Source organism: Salmo salar, chromosome 21, assembly GCF_965601325.2.
Source record: "Salmo salar chromosome 21, fSalSal1, whole genome shotgun sequence".
NCBI classification, from domain to species: Eukaryota; Metazoa; Chordata; class Actinopteri; order Salmoniformes; family Salmonidae; genus Salmo; species Salmo salar.
This window is the reverse complement of record NC_138311.1, coordinates 59,777,538-59,795,923: the sequence shown is the minus strand read 5'-3', so window position 1 is coordinate 59,795,923 and position 18,386 is coordinate 59,777,538. Positions and strand designations below refer to the sequence as shown.

At 43.7% G+C, this 18,386-nt stretch overlaps 1 protein-coding gene across 9 annotated transcripts in view; it reads right to left on the bottom strand.

Annotated features, from left to right (window-relative positions):
• The window catches only part of dip2a (DIP2 acetate--CoA ligase A), a 292,605-nt gene that overhangs the window by 172,407 nt on the left and 101,812 nt on the right, over positions 1-18,386 (bottom strand). For 8 of the 9 annotated variants that reach the window (XM_082967286.1, XM_082967283.1, XM_082967284.1 and 5 more), the window contains exon 5: positions 3,572-3,799. The exons of the other annotated variant lie outside the window; for it this stretch is intronic. In XM_082967286.1, the coding sequence (XP_082823412.1) occupies positions 3,572-3,799 (228 nt within the window). The remainder of the gene's footprint in view (positions 1-3,571; positions 3,800-18,386) is intronic. 9 annotated transcript variants of the gene reach the window in all.

Genomic DNA, 18,386 nt, shown 5'->3' with positions numbered 1-18,386 from the left:
CTCTAGATACAGGAGGACTAGGTCACCTCGGCTCTCCTCTAGATACAGGAGGACTAGGTCACCTCGGCTCTCCTCTAGATACAGGAGGACTAGGTCACCTCGGCTCTCCTCTAGATACAGGAGGACTAGGTCACCTCGGCTCTCCTCTAGATACAGGAGGACTAGGTCACCTCGGCTCTCCTCTAGATACAGGAGGACTAGGTCACCTCGGCTCTCCTCTAGATACAGGAGGACTAGGTCACCTCGGCTCTCCTCTAGATACAGGAGGACTAGGTCACCTCGGCTCTCCTCTAGATACAGGAGGACTAGGTCACCTCGGCTCTCCTCTAGATACAGGAGGACTAGGTCACCTCGGCTCTCCTCTAGATACAGGAGGACTAGGTCACCTCGGCTCTCCTCTAGATACAGGAGGACTAGGTCACCTCGGCTCTCCTCTAGATACAGGAGGACTAGGTCACCTCGGCTCTCCTCTAGATACAGGAGGACTAGGTCACCTCGGCTCTCCTCTAGATACAGGAGGACTAGGTCACCTCGGCTCTCCTCTAGATACAGGAGGACTAGGTCACCTCGGCCTCTCTAGATACAGGAGGACTAGGTCACCTCGGCTCTCCTCTAGATACAGGAGGACTAGGTCACCTCGGCTCTCCTCTAGATACAGGAGGACTAGGTCACCTCGGCTCTCCTCTAGATACAGGAGGACTAGGTCACCTCGGCTCTCCTCTAGATACAGGAGGACTAGGTCACCTCGGCTCTCCTCTAGATACAGGAGGACTAGGTCACCTCGGCTCTCCTCTAGATACAGGAGGACTAGGTCACCTCGGCTCTCCTCTAGATACAGGAGGACTAGGTCACCTCGGCTCTCCTCTAGATACAGGAGGACTAGGTCACCTCGGCTCTCCTCTAGATACAGGAGGACTAGGTCACCTCGGCTCTCCTCTAGATACAGGAGGACTAGGTCACCTCGGCTCTCCTCTAGATACAGGAGGACTAGGTCACCTCGGCTCTCCTCTAGATACAGGAGGACTAGGTCACCTCGGCTCTCCTCTAGATACAGGAGGACTAGGTCACCTGAAATTGATTCAGGCTGCGGCTGGCGTCTTTAGGGTAGCTTTAGGAGGTAGACACAGTGAGGAGGACTTGGCTGAAAAACATCTCGTGATCCTGTAGCCCTTGATGGAAGACTGAGGAAAAGCATAATGTGGACATTTAGCGCCCTACTTCTTGTGGACCTTAGCAGAAAAGCATATCAGTGGGCATAGTGTTCAGGGGGAGATTGTGTCGGTCGGGTTCCTCAAGCTGTGGTCAGACATTTAGTTTATAAACATGTCTACATAGATGCTCATGATAAGGTTTATAAACATGTCTACATAGGTGATCATGATAAATCAGTCGAAAAATTGGATTGTTTTAATTTAATGTTTTTATTTGTGTTTTCTAGTATTTTCTCTATTAAGTCTGTCACACTCAGGTCTGGAGAAAACCAAAGAAGAAGAAAGTCTACAGCCAGCAGTTAAATGATTGTTTAGTGATATAAACAATAAGAAGAGTTTATGGTTTAATTGGGGGGACTGATGGATTCTGTTCAAATGGAAAATGTTTTAAACTGTAATTTGTTTGTATCCTGTTCAGTGAATGATTACTGTGAGTATGAATGGAGTTTAGGACATGAAACTGTGTGTATGCTTGTTTAGAAAGGTTGGCCTAAATCAGAGAAGAGGATGTTGCCTAGGATCAGAGAGGAGGGTCAGGCCCAGGACAGATGATGTTCAGGGTCTAGGATCAGAGAGGAGGGTCAGGCCCAGGACAGAAGATGTTCAGGGTCTAGGATCAGAGAGGAGGGTCAGGCCCAGGACAGAAGATGTTCAGGGTCTAGGATCAGAGAGGAGGGTCAGGCCCAGGACAGAAGATGTTCAGGGTCTAGGATCAGAGAGGAGGGTCAGGCCCAGGACAGAAGATGTTCAGGGTCTAGGATCAGAGAGGAGGGTCAGGCCCAGGACAGAAGATGTTCAGGGCCTAGGATCAGAGAGGAGGGTCAGGCCCAGGACAGAAGATGTTCAGGGTGTGATTCTGACATCTGGATAAACGAAGAGAGGACCATGGACATTCCACGGGGGAAAGGAGGGAAACTCATTGGGGTCATAAAATGTATAGCTGGGGAGGTGATGCCTACAAGGGAAGAGTATACAATGTGTTGTGATCTTTCTAAATGTATGGACTCAGCTGACTGTATCCTTGGTATTAAACACTTGAAACTTCTCTTGAGCTTTTGGTCTCAATTCCTTATTGAAGAGTTTGCAATAGCATTTTCCTTTTTAACGAAATGGAGGCCACTGTGTTCTTGGGGACCTTCAATGCTGCAGAAATGTTTTGATACCCTTCATCAGATCTGTACCTTGATACAATCCTGTCTCTGAGCTCTACGGACAATTCCTTCAACCTCTTGGCTTGGTTTTTGCTCTGACATGCACTGTCAACTGTGGGACCTGATATAGACAGGTGTGTGCCTTTCCAAATGATGTTGAATCAATTGCATTTACCACAGGTGGACTCCAATCAAGTTGTAGAAACATCTCAAGGATGATCAATGCAAACAGGAAGCACCTGAGCTCAATTTCATGTCTCATAACAAAGGGTGTAAATCATTATGTAAATAAGGTATTTCTGTTCTAAAAAACAGTTTTCGCTTTGTCATTATGGGGTATTGTGATGTCATTATGGGGTATTGTGATGTCATTATGGGCGTTTGTGATGTCATTATGGGCGTTTGTGATGTCATTATGGGCGTTTGTGATGTCATTATGGGCGTTTGTGATGTCATTATGGGCTATTGTGTGTAGATTGATGAGGGAGATAACTATTTAATCCATTTTAGAATAAGGCTGTAATATAACAAAATGTGGAAAAAGTCTGAAGTCTGAATACTTTCCGAATGCACTGCATCTACAGTAGTTGGATGACCTCAGGGTTTTAGGGCCTTGCTGTGTGGTGAACAAGCCTAAAAGGACTGAGTCAGAATGAATGAGGTATCTGGGTGTGGTTAGGTGTGGTTAGGTAAAGGTGTTTGACCTATCTGGGTGTGGTTAGGTAAAGGTGTTTGACCTATCTGGGTGTGGTTAGGTAAAGGTGTTTGACCTATCTGGGTGTGGTTAGGTAAAGGTGTTTGACCTATCTGGGTGTGGTTAGGTAAAGGTGTTTGACCTATCTGGGTGTGGTTAGGTAAAGGTGTTTGACCTATCTGGGTGTGGTTAGGTAAAGGTGTTTGACCTATCTGGGTGTGGTTAGGTAAAGGTGTTTGACCTATCTGGGTGTGGTTAGGTAAAGGTGTTTGACCTATCTGGGTGTGGATAGGTAAAGGTGTTTTACCTATCTGGGTGTGGTTAGGTGTGGTTAGGTAAAGGTGTTTGACCTATCTGGGTGTGGTTAGGTAAAGGTGTTTGACCTATCTGGGTGTGGTTAGGTAAAGGTGTTTGACCTATCTGGGTGTGGATAGGTAAAGGTGTTTGACCTATCTGGGTGTGGTTAGGTAAAGGTGTTTGACCTATCTGGGTGTGGATAGGTAAAGGTGTTTTACCTATCTGGGTGTATGCCATGAGGTCAGCCAGCACGGCGGTGGTAGCGTGGCCCCTCCCTCCAGGATGGGATGAGGTGGAGGATGCAGAGGAGGAGGTGGAGGAGCCCTGGATGACTCTGTTAAACCAGTGTTCTATGTTCGGCGCCGGGTGGTTCTGGTACGGCGTGGAGGACACCATCCGGCCCGCACGACGCAGTGAACCCTCGTCTTCTGACGCCGAGGACGTGTCTGTGAGGTCAGAGGTTGAAAACAGGCAGGGAGGCAGGGTCACAGCAGACAGAGACAGGAAGTACCACGGTGAGTCCCAAATGGCACCCTATTCCCTATGCAGTGCACTACTTGTGAACTGGGGCCCATTGGGTTATTTTATTACTATGCAACCAACTCATGCCTTGGAAGGGCGGAGGATGGAAACTAGGGGACGAGACAGACTCAAGGCTGAAACCCGTACCACAGGGCAGGGATCATCAACTAGATTCAGCCACCGGCTGAAACCCGTACCACAGGGCAGGGATCATCAACTAGATTCAGCCACCGGACGATTTTTTTGTTGAGCGGACGGTCAGGGGCCCGAACATGCTTAGAAATAAATTTGTAGACTGCAAATTGACCGCAAGAAGCCTAAACGGATATAATATTTGACCAAAACATAATAATTTCAAACTTGGCTTACATTTGTATATCAATATAATTTATTTATAAAGCCCTTTTTACATCAGCAGTTGTCACAAAGTGCTGTACAGAAACCCAGCCAGAAACCCCCAAACAGCAAGCAATGCAGGTGTAAGAAGCACGGTGGCTAGGAAAAACTCCCTAGAAAGGCCAGAACCTAGGAAGAAACCTAGAGAGGAACCAGGCTATGAGGGGTGGCTAGGAAAAACTCCCTAGAAAGGCCAAAACCTAGGAAGAAACCTAGAGAGGAACCAGGCTATGAGGGGTGGCTAGGAAAAACTCCCCTAGAAAAGGCCAGAACCTAGGAATAAACCTAGAGAGGAACCAGGCTATGAGGGGTGGCCAGTCCTCTTCTGGCTGTGCCGGGTAGAGAGGAACCAGGCTATGAGGGGTGGCCAGGAAAAACTCCCTAGAAAGGCCAGAACCTAGGAAGAAACCTAGAGAGGAACCAGGCTATGAGGGGTGGCTAGGAAAAACTCCCTAGAAAGGCCAAAACCTAGGAAGAAACCCAGAGAGGAACCAGGCTATGAGGGGTGGCTAGGAAAAACTCCCTAGAAAGGCCAGAACCTAGGAAGAAACCTAGAGAGGAACCAGGCTATGAGGGGTGGCTAGGAAAAACTCCCCTAGAAAGGCACGAACCTAGGAAGAAACCCAGAGAGGAACCAGGCTATGAGGGGTGGCCAGGAAAAACTCCCTAGAAAAGGCAGGACCTTGGAAGAAACAGAGGATCATAAATATCCATCGATATGCGTGGGAATAATTTGGAAGAGATTTCTCAAATGAAAATCACTTGGATCTGATTTGGTGGTGTTTTTAGTCTTATGTAAATAAATGTATAGGGGCCATACCGTAGGAAAACACATCACGACAGCTGTGATGGAAACAGTTTCGGAATCATTCTAGAAATGCCGACAGATCATTTGTTCGTTCGGCATGGCGGGATCTTCTTGTGTCTGTACAATTAATTATAGGAGAAATGGCGGTGAAAACACCTTCATGTGCAAAAATGTATATAATAACCAGCACCATATTGAAGTAAACTTGTAGTCACGTGATATGGTGTGTGGTCCTCCCACTACGACTCGGGAAGCTGTTTATTAGGCTACAGATTAAATACAGTGTCTTCCAAAAGGTATTCACACCCCTTGACTTATTCCACATTTTGTTGTTACAGCCTGAATTCAAAACATTTTTTGTTTGTTCAAATGTATCACCCATCTACACACAATACCCTTTAATGACAAAAGTGAAAAAATGTTTTTTTATTGAAAATGAAAATGCATGAATCTAATTTTTATAAGTATTCACACCCCCTGAGTCAATAGCTAAAAACACCACCTTTGGCGTGGATGACAGCTGTGAGTCTTTCTGAGAAAGTCTAAGAGCTTTGCACACCTGGACTGTACAATAATTTTCTCTTTATTATTTTTGTAATCCATTAAGCACTGTCATTTTTACCCATCTACCAATAGGTGCCCTTCTTTGTGAGGCAATGGGAAACCTCCCTGGTCTTTCTATAATTTTTTGGGGGGTTGATCAGCTTTAATAATGCAGATAGATTGTAGCTTCCACCAATGCAACTGTCTGCCAGAGTTGCAAAGAAACAGCCATATCTCAGACTGGCCAATATAATAAAAGATTAAAGATGGGCAAAAGAACACAGACACTGGACAGAGGAACTCTGCCTAGAAGGCCAGCATCCCGGAGTCGCCTCTTCACTGTTGACGTTGAGACTGGTGTTTTGCGGGAACTATTTAATGAAGCTGCCAGTTGAGGACTTGTGAGGCGTCTGTTTCTCAAACTAGACACACTAATGTACTTGTCCTCTTGCTCAGTTGTGCACCGGGGCCTCCCACTCCTCTTTCTATTCTACAGCCAGTTTGTGCTGTTCTGTGAAGGGAGTAGTACACAGCGTTGTACGAGATCTTCCGTTTCTTGGCAATTTCTCTCATGGAATAGCCTTCATTTCTCAGAACAAGAATAGACTGATGAGTTTCAGAAGAAAGTTCTTTGTTTCTGGCCATTTTGAGCCTCTAATCGAACCCACAAATGCTGATGCTCCAGATACTCAACTAGTCTAAAGAAGGACAGTTTTATTGCTTCTTTAATCAGCAGGACAGTTTTCAGCTGTGCTAACATAATTGCAAAAGGGTTTTCTAATGATCAATTAGCCTTTTAAAATGATAAACTTGGATTAGCTAACACAACGTGCCATTGGAACACAGGAGTGATGGTTGCTGATAATGGGCCTGTTCCATTAAAAATCTGCCGTTTCCAGCTACAATAGTCAATTACAACATTAACAATGTCTACACTGTATTTCTGATCAATTTGATGTTATTTTAAAAGGACAAAAAATGTGCTTTTCTTTCAAAAACAAGGACATTTCTAAGTGACCCCAAACTTTTGAATGGTAGTGTACATATACAGATAAATACAGCACCAATCAAACGTTTGGACACACCTACTCATTCCAGGGTTTTTCTTTATTTGTACTATTTTCTACATTGTAGAATAATAGTGAAGACATCAAAACTATGTTATAACACATATGGAATCATGTAGTAACCAAAAAAGTGGAAAACAAATCAAAATATATTTTATATTTGAGATTCTTCAAAGTAGCCACTCTTTGCATTGATGACCGCTTTGCACACTCTTGGCATTCTCTCAACCAGCTTCATGAGGTAGTCACCTGGAATTCATTTCAATTAACAGGTGTGCCTTGTTAAAAAGTTAATTTGTGGAATGTGTTACTTAATACTACTTTTGATGTCTTCACCATTATTCTACAATGTAGAAAATAGTAAAAATAAAGAAAACCCTGGAATGAGTAGGTGTCCAAATGTATGACTGCTACTATACATACACACATTAATACATAAACATATAAATCCCCATCTTTCAAATATATTTTCTCTTATTACTTTCTAACCCTACCACACCACACCTAACTGGAGTAAACTAATGAACAACGGGATTCTACTTTCATACAGTTGAAGTCAGAAGTTTACATCCACTTAGGTTGGAGTGTTTAAAACTTGTTTTTGATTAATGGAAATAGTCCAGGTTTAGCCAGGGATAGTGAAGAATTAATAAGCTCATTGGTTTCATAACAGTGAAATGTTGACTTCTTTTGATCCCAATAATTCATTTCATAAGGAGCCATCACTCTCTGCTGTAATAATATCCTATCTCCTATATGTTGACGTGTATTGTATATACAGTTGAAGTTGGAAGTTTACATTCACTTAGGTTGGAGTCATTAAAACTCATTTTTTCAACCACTCCAAACATTTCTTGTTAACAAACTATAGTTTTGGCAAGTCGGTTAGGACATTTACTTTGTGCTTGACACAAGTCATTTTTCCAACAATTGTTTGCAGACAGATTATTTCACTTATATTTCACTGTATCACAATTTCAGTGGGTCAGAAGTTTACATACACAAAGTTGACTGTTCCTTTAAACAGCTTGGGAAATTCCAGAAAATTATGTCATGGCTTTAGAAGCTTCTGATAGGCTAATTGACATCATGAGTCAGTAGGAGGTGTACCTGTGGATGTATTTCAAGGCCTACCTTCAAACCATTTGACAAATAAGAATATTCTCACTTTTATCCAAAATCAGTTCTTCATGTAGGTAACCTAACTTATATGCAAACTGTTAACTACAGCGCACGTGCCAAGAACTGAGTAGGCCCATCAAATCAAATTTTATTTATCACATAAACATGGTTAGCAGGTGTTAATGTGAGTGTAGCGAAATGCTTGTGCTTCTAGTTCCTACAGTGCAGTAATATCTAACAAGTAATCTAACAATTCCACAACAACTACCTAATACACACAAGTGTAAAGGAATGAATAAGAATATGTACATATAAATATATGGATGAGCGATGGCCGAACGGCATCGGCAAGATGCAGTAGATGGTATAGAGTACAGTATATACATATGAGATGAGTAATGTAGGGTACGAAAACATTATATAAAGTGGCTAGTGATACATTTATTACGAAACAGTCCCATTGGGCTGGTAGAAACAACATTGTTTTTCTACGTGATTTCAATGAAATTACGTAGAACCAACGTGGACTAGACCTTGAATTGACGTCTGTGGGGGTTTTGTGACAACTAATCGGTAGAGTTGAAAATGGAAACACATTGACCTTTATATTTTTTATTGGGTACATGAGAAAACTAAAGCTAAAAAAGTGAATTTTGTGTTCTGATTCTTTTCAGGAAGTTTGATGGAAACACCAATGGTGAGAAAATGCGCATATCTTATCGCACAGCAATACTGTAGCCTACCCATACGGTCAAATATTGTTGTGTTGGCAGGATGCTACAGGACTGTTTTGTAGCACAGACTGGAATATATTCCGGGATTCATCCAATGGCATTGAGGCGTTTACCACGTCAGTCACCGGCTTCATTAATAAGTGCCTCGATGACATAGTCCCCACAGTGACCGTACGTACATATCCCAACCAGAAGCCATGGATGACAGAAAACATCCGCACTGAGCTAAATCTGCCGCTTTCAATGAGAAGGACACTAACCCAGACGCTTATAAGAAATTCTGCTACGCCCTCTGACAAACCATCAAACAGGCTGTTCATTGACTACAGCTCAGCATTTAAAAAAAAAAAAGTTTTATTTCACCTTTATTTAACCATGTAGGCCAGTTGAGAACAATTTCTCATTTACAACTGCGACCTGGCCAAGATAAAGCAAAGCAGTACGACACAAACAACATAGTTACACATGGAATAAACAAACATGCAGTCAATAATACAATAGAAAAAGTCTATATACAGTGTGTGCAAAATAGGCCATAGTGGCGAAATGTGTGACAGAGTGATAGATGTGCAGAAGATGAGTGTGCCGGTAGATACTGGGGTGCAAAGGAGCAAAATAAATAAAATAAATAACAGTATGGGGATGAGGGAGTTGGATGGGCTGTTTACAGATGGGCTGTGTACAGGTGCAGTGATCTGTGAGCTGCTCTGACAGCTGGTGCTTAAAGTTAGTGAGGGAGATATGAGTCTCCAGCTTCAGTGATTTTTGCAGTTCTTCCAGTCATTGGCAGCAGAGAACTGGAAGGAAAGGCGGCCAAAGGAGGAATTGGCTTTGGGGGTGACCAGTGAGATATGCATGCTACGAGTGGGTGCTGCTATGGTGACCAGTGAGCTGAGATAAGGCGGGCCTTTACCGAGCAAAGTCTTATAGATGACTTGGAGCCAGTGGGTTTGGCGACGAATATGAAGCGAGGGCCAGCCAACGAGAGCATACAGGTCACAGTGGTGGGTAGTATATGGAGCTTTGGTGACAAAATGGATGGCACTGGGATAGACTGAATCCAATTTGCTGAGTAGAGTGTTGGAGGCTATTTTATAAATGACATCACCGAAGTTGAGGATCGGTAGGATGGTCAGTTTTACGAGGGTATGTTTGGCAGCATGAGTGAAGGATGCTTTGTTGTGAAATAGGAAGCCGATTCTAGATTTAATTTTGGATTGGAGATGTTTAATGTGAGTCTGGAAGGAGAGTTTACAGTCTAACCAGACACCTAGGTATTTATAGTTGTCCACATATTCTAAGTCAGAACCGTCCAGAGTAATGATGCTGGACGGGCAGCTACCGGGTGATGAGTATGCATTTAGTTTTACTTGCGTTTAAGAGCAGTTGGAGGCCACGGAAGGAGAGTTGTATGGCATTGAAGCTCGTCTGGAGGTTAGTTAACACAGTGTCCAAAGAAGGGCCAGATGTATACAGAATGGTGTCGTCTACGTAGAGGTGGATCAGAGATTCACCCACAGCAGGAGCGACATCATTGATGTATACAGAGAAAAGAGTCGGCCCGAGAATTGAACCCTGTGGCACCCCCATAGAGACTGCCAGAGGTCCGGACAACAGGCCCTCCGATTTGACACATTGAACTCTATCAGAGAAGTAGTTGGTGAACCAGGCGAGGCAATCATTTGAGAAACCAAGGCTGTTGAGTCTACCGATAAGAACGTGGTGATTGACAGAGTAGAAAGCCTTGGTCAGGTCGATGAATACGGCTGCACAGCATTGTCTCCTATCGATTGTGGTTATGATATCGTTTAGGACCTTGAGCGTGGCTGAGGTGCACCCATGACCAGCTCGTAAACCTAGAGTGTCTCCCCCTTTGAAGAGGGGGATAACCGCGGCAACTTTCCTATCTTTTGGGATCTCAGACGATATTAAAGAGGTTGAACAGGCTAGTAAATAGGGGTTGCAACAATTGCAGCGGATAATTTTAGAAAGAGAGGGTCCAGATTGTCTAGCCTGGCTGATTTGTAGGGGTCCAGATTTTGCAGCTCTTTCAGAACATCTGCTATCTGGATTTGGGTGAAGGAGAAGCTGCTATCTGGATTTGGGTGAAGGAGAAATGGGGGAGGCTTGGGCAAGTTTCTGTGGGGGGTGCAGAGCTGTTGACCGGGGTAGGGGTGCCAGGTGTCAAGCATGGCCAGCCGTAGAAAAATGCTTATTGAAATGCTCTATTATCGGTAGTGACAGTGTTACCTAGCCTCAGTGCAGTGGGCAGCTGGTAGGAGGTGCTCTTATTCTCCATGGACTTTATAGTGTCCCAGAACTTTTTTGAGTTTGTGCTACAGGAAGAACATTTCTGTTTGAAAAAGCTAGCCTTAGCTTTTCTAACTGCCTGTGTATTTTGGTTCCTGACTTCCCTGAAAAGCTGCATACCGCAAGGGATATTCGATGCTAATGCAGAACGCCACAGGATGTTTTCATGCTGGTCAAGGGCAGTCAAGTCTAGTGAATCAAGGGCTATATCTGTTCCTAGTTATACATTTTTTGAATAGGGCTTAAGGGCCAGGTCGATTAGAAAGGCCTGCTCGCTGAAATATTTTAGGGAGCATTTGACAGTGATGAGGGCTGGTCGTTTGACCGCTGACCCATTACGGACGCAGGCAATGAGGCAGTGATCGCTGAGATCTTGGTTGAAAACAGCAGAGGTGTATTTAGAGGGCAGGTTGGTTAGGATGATATCTATGAGGGTGTCCGTGTTTACAGATTTGGGGTTGTACCTGGTGGGTTCATTGATAATTTGTGTGAGATTGAGGGCATCTAGTTTAGATTGTAGGAGGGCCGAGGTGTTAAGCATGTCCCAGTTTAGGTCACCTAGTAGCACGAGCTCTGAAGATAGATGGGGGCGATTAATTCACATATGGTGTCCAGGGAACAGCTGGGGGCAGAGGGTGGTCTATAACAGCTGGGGGCTGAAGGGGGTCTATAACAGCTGGGGGCTGAAGGGGTCTATAACAGCTGGGGGCAGAGGGTGGTCTATAGCAGCTGGGGGCAGAGGGTGGTCTATAACAGCTGGGGGCTGAAGGGGGTCTATAACAGCTGGGGGCAGAGGGTGGTCTATAGCAAGCGACAACGGTGAGAGACTTGTTTCTGGAAAGGTGAATTTTTAAAAGTAGAAGCTCGAATTGTTTGGGTACAGACCTGGATAGTAAGACAGAACTCTGCAGGCTATCTTTGCAGTAGATTGCAACTCCGCCCCCTTTGGCAGTTCTATCTTGTCGGAAAATGTTATAGTTAGGGATGGAAATTCCAGGATTGTTGGTGGTCTTCTTAAGCTAGGTTTCATAGACGGCTAGGACATCCGGGTTGGCAGAGTGTACAAAGGCAGTGAATAAAACAAACTTAGGGAGGAGGCTGCTAATGTTAACATGCATGAAACCACTGCTTTTACGGTTACAGAAGTCAACAAATCAGAGCGTCTGGAGAATGGGAGTGATGCTGGGGGCTGCAGGGCCTGGGTTAACCTCTACATCACCAGAGGAGGAGCAGGATAAGGGTACGGCGAAATACTATAAGAACTGGTCTTCTAGTGCGTTCGGAACAGAGAGTAAAAGGAGCAGATTTCTGGGCGCGGTAGAATAAATTAAAAAATGGACACCAACACCACCCGATGTCACAGGAAGGCCAAAAAGATCATCAAGGACAACAACCACCCGAGCCACTGCCTGTTCACCCCGCTATCATCCAGAAGGCGAGGTCAATACAGGTGCATCAAAGCTGGGACCGAGAGACTGAAAAACAGCTTCTATCTCAAGGCCATCAGACTGTTAAACAGCCATCACTAACACAGAGAGGCTGCTGCCAACATACTGACTCAAATCTCTAGCCACTTTAATAATTAAAAATTGATGTAATAATTGTATCACTAGCCACTTTATATAATGTTTACATACCCTACATTACTCATCTCATATGTATATACTGTACTCTATACCATCTACTGCATCTTGCCTATGCCGTTCGGCCATCGCTCATCCATATATTTATATGTACATATTCTTATTCATTCCTTTGCACTTGTGTGTATAAGGTAGTCATTGTGAAATTGTTAGGTTACTTGTTAGATATTACTGCAGTGTAGGAACTAGAAGCACAAGCATTTCACTACACTCACATTAATTGACGCATTGGGCAAAACAAGTGACCTGAGCTACTTTGAACGTGGTATGATCGCCGGTGCCAGGCGTGCAGATTCCAGTATCTCAGAAACAACAAAACCATAGAAGAAACAGTAACAGACCGAACAGCCAAACGTAGAACAGGAAAACATGTTTCTTCTGAATCTCCTTTGGAAAAGAGTAGGATCTAATCTCAGACCAAATAATGACAGGAATTGGAATTGTGGAAATGTTTCACAATCAGGAGAAGCAAACCTTTACCAGAGAAAGCACTTTGTGGATGGAACCATCACACCCAGTGGTAGGAGAAGTTATTTGTGTTAATGAAGGGTGTAACTTAAAAGTAAATAGAGGAATAGACGAGTGTCAAATTACTATGAATAACCTTAAAATCAACAGGAAGTGGAAGAATATGTTATGAGAATAATTAATGAGAGACCAGAAGGAAAACGGTATAACGAGTATTTCGATTAACTCGAACCCAGAGCCCCTGAGAAAACAGATACAGCGTCAGTAAAGGTAATGACAACCTTCACTAGTGCTAGTACATAACAACTAGGACAACAGCAGAACCACAACAAAGCCAGTTGACACAAAGAATATGGACTTGATGTCATCCAAAAGGATAGTCAAAATGAAGAAATTACCTTCCGAGTTAAACAATGACCCAGAATTTTTGGAAAGCATCACAAAATGGCTGGTATTCGCGGGCTCAGTACACGGCACAGAAACATAGATAACTGTGTCTTATAGAGTAAAATCTCCTACGACAGATCTATTAATAGTTCCTGAACCCGGCGACGTTTGAAGAAAGTGTAAAATGTAAAAATGATCCGATGTAAAAATCAGAGAAAGTACTACAATCCTTGGTGTAATATAGAACGCAGAATAGCGCTATGTTGCAGTAGAGGTAAGACTGCAATGACTAAAACTCATGAGGGAGAACGCGAACGTGCTGCTTATGACATCAAAACAACATTGGATGGACCTCGAAAATGATCGACATACTGTGGTAAATATAAACGCTTCTATAGTTACCAAGATAATGGGATAGATGTAGGGAATACAACAGTAGAGTGTCACACCACTTGGGTATTAGAAATGGCAAGGGGTCCAGACATTTGGTGAGAAAGGCTTAAATCGCATATATATAAGAGGATCATGCATGAGGTAACATAACTAATGTAAGTCCATCTTTATCGATGCTAAAAAAAACAAAACAAGACACAGCAGATAATAAAAATAAACGATTGAATGTTTTACCAGCAAAATGGGCAGGACTTTGTACATTGGTTAGAGCAGTTTATCATCATTGACCACAACGGGACCAGACCACAACACAAAAAAAGAGAGAGAGTATGAATCTGATCCTAAAATATACTTAGATGCAATTTAACAACCTGGAGGAGTTCCTAATGAATATAAAGTAAGAGATGAGATTAAATCAATATTCCTGTGGATATCGCCTAACAAAAACCTAGAATGGGGGGGGACTGTCCTATATGTAAGGATGAGGAATGTGCTTGAATGAGATGCATAGTATAAACGGATATAACCATGTAATCAATGGTAAAGGAATATATTCATACATGGATTGTAACTTTCGATAATAATGGATAAATGAAGTTAGAACTTCTAAACATTTAGGTAACATACGGTTACGAGTGTCTATGGACCATGTCCTTTATCCTTTAACAGGTTTTTAATTGGTGATATGACGGTTGTTAGAGAGGTGTCTGAGAGGGAGGGCTTTATGTTTAGGTGTCTGAGAGGGAGGGGCTTTATGTTGAGGTGTCTGAGAGGGAGGGGCTTTATGTTTAGGTGTCTGAGAGGGAGGGGCTTTATGTTTAGGTGTCTGAGAGGGAGGGGCTTTATGTTGAGGTGTCTGAGAGGGAGGGGCTTTATGTTTAGGTGTCTGAGAGGGAGGGGCTTTATGTTTAGGTGTCTGAGAGGGAGGGGCTTTATGTTGAGGTGTCTGAGAGGGAGGGGCTTTATGTTTAGGTGTCTGAGAGGGAGGGGCTTTATGTTGAGGTGTCTGAGAGGGAGGGGCTTTATGTTGAGGTGTCTGAGAGGGAGGGGCTTTATGTTTAGGTGTCTGTGAGGGAGGGCTTTATGTTGAGGTGTCTGAGAGGGAGGGCTTTATGTTGAGGTGTCTGAGAGGGAGGGCTTTATGTTGAGGTGTCTGTGAGAGAGGGCTTTATGTTTAGGTGTCTGAGAGAGAGGGCTTTATGTTTAGGTGTCTGAGAAGGGGGGCTTTACGTTTAGGTGTCTGTGAGAGAGGGCTTTATGTTTAGGTGTCTGAGAGAGAGGGCTTTATGTTGAGGTGTCAGAGAGAGAGGGCTTTATGTTTAGGTGTCTGAGAGGGGCTTTATGTTTAGGTGTCTGAGAGGGGCTTTATGTTGAGGTGTCTGCAGGAGGGAGGGCTTTATGTTTAGGTGTCTGCAGGAGGGAGGGCTTTATGTTTAGGTGTCTGCAGGAGGGAGGGCTTTATGTTTAGGTGTCTGAGAGAGAGGGCTTTATGTTTAGGTGTCTGAGAGAGAGGGCTTTATGTTTAGGTGTCTGAGAGAGAGGGCTTTATGTTGAGGTGTCTGAGAGGGGCTTTATGTTGAGGTGTCTGAGAGGGGCTTTATGTTGAGGTGTCTGAGAGAGAGGGCTTTATGTTTAGGTGTCAGAGAGAGGGCTTTATGTTGAGGTGTCTGAGAGAGAGGGCTTTATGTTGAGGTGTCTGAGAGAGAGGGCTTTATGTTTAGGTGTCTGCAGGAGGGAGGGCTTTATGTTTAGGTGTCTGAGAGGGGCTTTATGTTCAGGTGTCTGCAGGAGGGACAGGTGCACTTCACAAAATAGATGGCATCATGAGGAGGAAAATGATGTAGATATATTGAAGCAACATCTCAAGACATCAGTCAGGAAGTTAAAGCTTGGTCGCAATCCAAATGGACAATGACCCCAAGCATACTTCCAAAGTTGTGGCAAAACGGCTTAACTTCTCTGGGCTAGGTGGAACGTCACCGTCCCACCTGCGGGACACACTATTTCATTTTCTCAAACAATCAACTATTTTACACCACTTTAAAGATACACTTCTCGTTAATCTAACCACATTGTCCGATTTCAAAAAGGCTTTACGGCGAAAGCATAACATTAGATTATGTTAGGACATAAACGTCACAAGAAAAACCACACAGCCATTTTCCAAGCAAGGACATGCTTCACAACAACCAAAAATACATCTAAAATATTCACTAACCTTTGATGATCTTCATCAGATGGCACTCATAGGACTTCATGTTACACAATACATGTATGTTTTGCTCGATAAAGTTCATATTTATATCCAAAACCCCAATTTTACATTGACGCATGATGTTCAGAAAATGTATTCCCACCAAAACGTTCGGTGAATGTGCACATCAATTTACAAAAATACTCATCATAAACATTGATAAAATTTACAACAGTTATTGAAATAATTATAGATACACTTCTCCTTAACGCAACCGCTGTGTCAGATTTTAAAATAGCTTTACGGCGAAAGCACATTGTTCAATATTCTGAGTACATAGCTCGCCATCAAAGCAAGCTATACAGATACCCGCCAAGTTCTGGGGTCAACTAAACTCAGAATTAGTATTATAAATATTCTCTTACCTTTGCTGATCTTCGTCAGAATGCACTCCCAGGACTCCTACTTCCACAAGAAATGTATTTTTGTTCGAAATACTCCATATTTATGTCCAAATACCTCCGTTTTGTTCGTGCATTCAGATCACTATCCAAAGGCATAACGCGCGAGCGTAAATCCAGACAGGAAAAGTCAAATAGTTCCATTACCGTTCGTAGAAACATGTCAAACGTTGTTTACAATCAATCCTTAGGGTCTTTTTAGGATAAAACGTCGATAATATTCCAACCGGACAATAGCGTATTGATTCAAGAAGAAAAAGAAGGAACGGCGTGTTGGTGCATCACCAAGTCCTTTGTCCTCAGGCAGTCCACTGATTGACTGAGCTCCTATTATCTGCCCAGTAACAGGAGAAGGATGAAACGCGTTTCTAAAGGCTGTTGACAGCCAATGGAAGCCTTAGGAAGTGCAACGTGACCCCACAGACACTGTAGTTTTGATAGGGATTCAAAAGAAGAACAACAATTCTAAGATTTCCCACTTCCTGGTCGGATTTTTTCTCAGGTTTTGGTTTTTTCTCGTTTTTTTCTCAGTTCTGTTATAGTCACAGACATCATTCAAACAGTTTTAGAAACTTCAGTGTTTTCTATCCAAATCTACTAATAATATGCAAATATTTGACTCTGGGCCCGAGTATTAGGCAGTTTACTCTGGGCACGCTTTTCATCCGAAAATCCTTAAAAAGTTAAGGACAACAAAGGCAAGGTATTGGAGTGGCCATCACAAAGCCCTGACCTCAATCCTATAGAACATTTGTGAGCAGAACTGAAGTGTGTGCGAGCAAGGAGGTCTACAAACCTGACTCAGTTACACCAGCTCTGTCAGGAGGAATGGGCCAAAATTCACCCAACTTATTGTGGGAAGCTTGTGGAAGGCTACCTGAAACGTTTGACCCAAGTTAAACAATTTAAAGGCAATGCTACCAAATACTAATTGAGTGAATGTAAACTTCTGACCCACTGGGAATGTGATGAAAGAAATAAAAGCTGAAATAAATCATTCTCTAATATTATTCTGACATTTTGCATTGTTAAAATAAAAGTGGTGATCCTAACTGACCTACAACAGGGAATTTTTACTAGGATTAAATGTCAGGAATTGTGAAAAACTGAGTGTAATGTATTTGGCGAAGGTGTATGTAAACTTCCGACTTCAACTGAAGATCCGCAGGTAAGGGTGCTCTCGAGCGGCTAGATGTTCTTTACCATTCGGCCATCTGATTTACCACCAATGCTCCTTACAGGACACATCACTGCACTCTATACTCCTCTGTAAACTGGTCATCTCTGTTTCCCCGTCGCAAGACCCACTGGTTGATGCTTATTTATAAAACCCTCTTAGGCCTCACTCCCCCCCTATCTGAGATATCTACTGCAGCCCTCATCCTCCCCATACAACACCCGTTCACTCCCCCCCTATCTGAGATATCTACTGCAGCCCTCATCCTCCACATACAGCACCCGTTCACTCCCCCCTATCTGAGATATCTACTGCAGCCCTCATCCTCCACATACAGCACCCGTTCACTCCCCCCTATCTGAGATATCTACTGCAGCCCTCATCCTCCCCATACAACACCCGTTCACTCCCCCCTATCTGAGATATCTACTGCAGCCCTCATCCTCCCCATACAACACCCGTTCACTCCCCCCTATCTGAGATATCTACTGCAGCCCTCATCCTCCACATACAACACCCGTTCACTCCCCCCTATCTGAGATATCTACTGCAGCCCTCATCCTCCCCATACAGCACCCGTTCACTCCCCCCTATCTGAGATATCTACTGCAGCCCTCATCCTCCCCATACAACACCCGTTCACTCCCCCCTATCTGAGATATCTACTGCAGCCCTCATCCTCCACATACAGCACCCGTTCACTCCCCCCTATCTGAGATATCTACTGCAGCCCTCATCCTCCACATACAACACCCGTTCACTCCCCCCTATCTGAGATATCTACTGCAGCCCTCATCCTCCCCATACA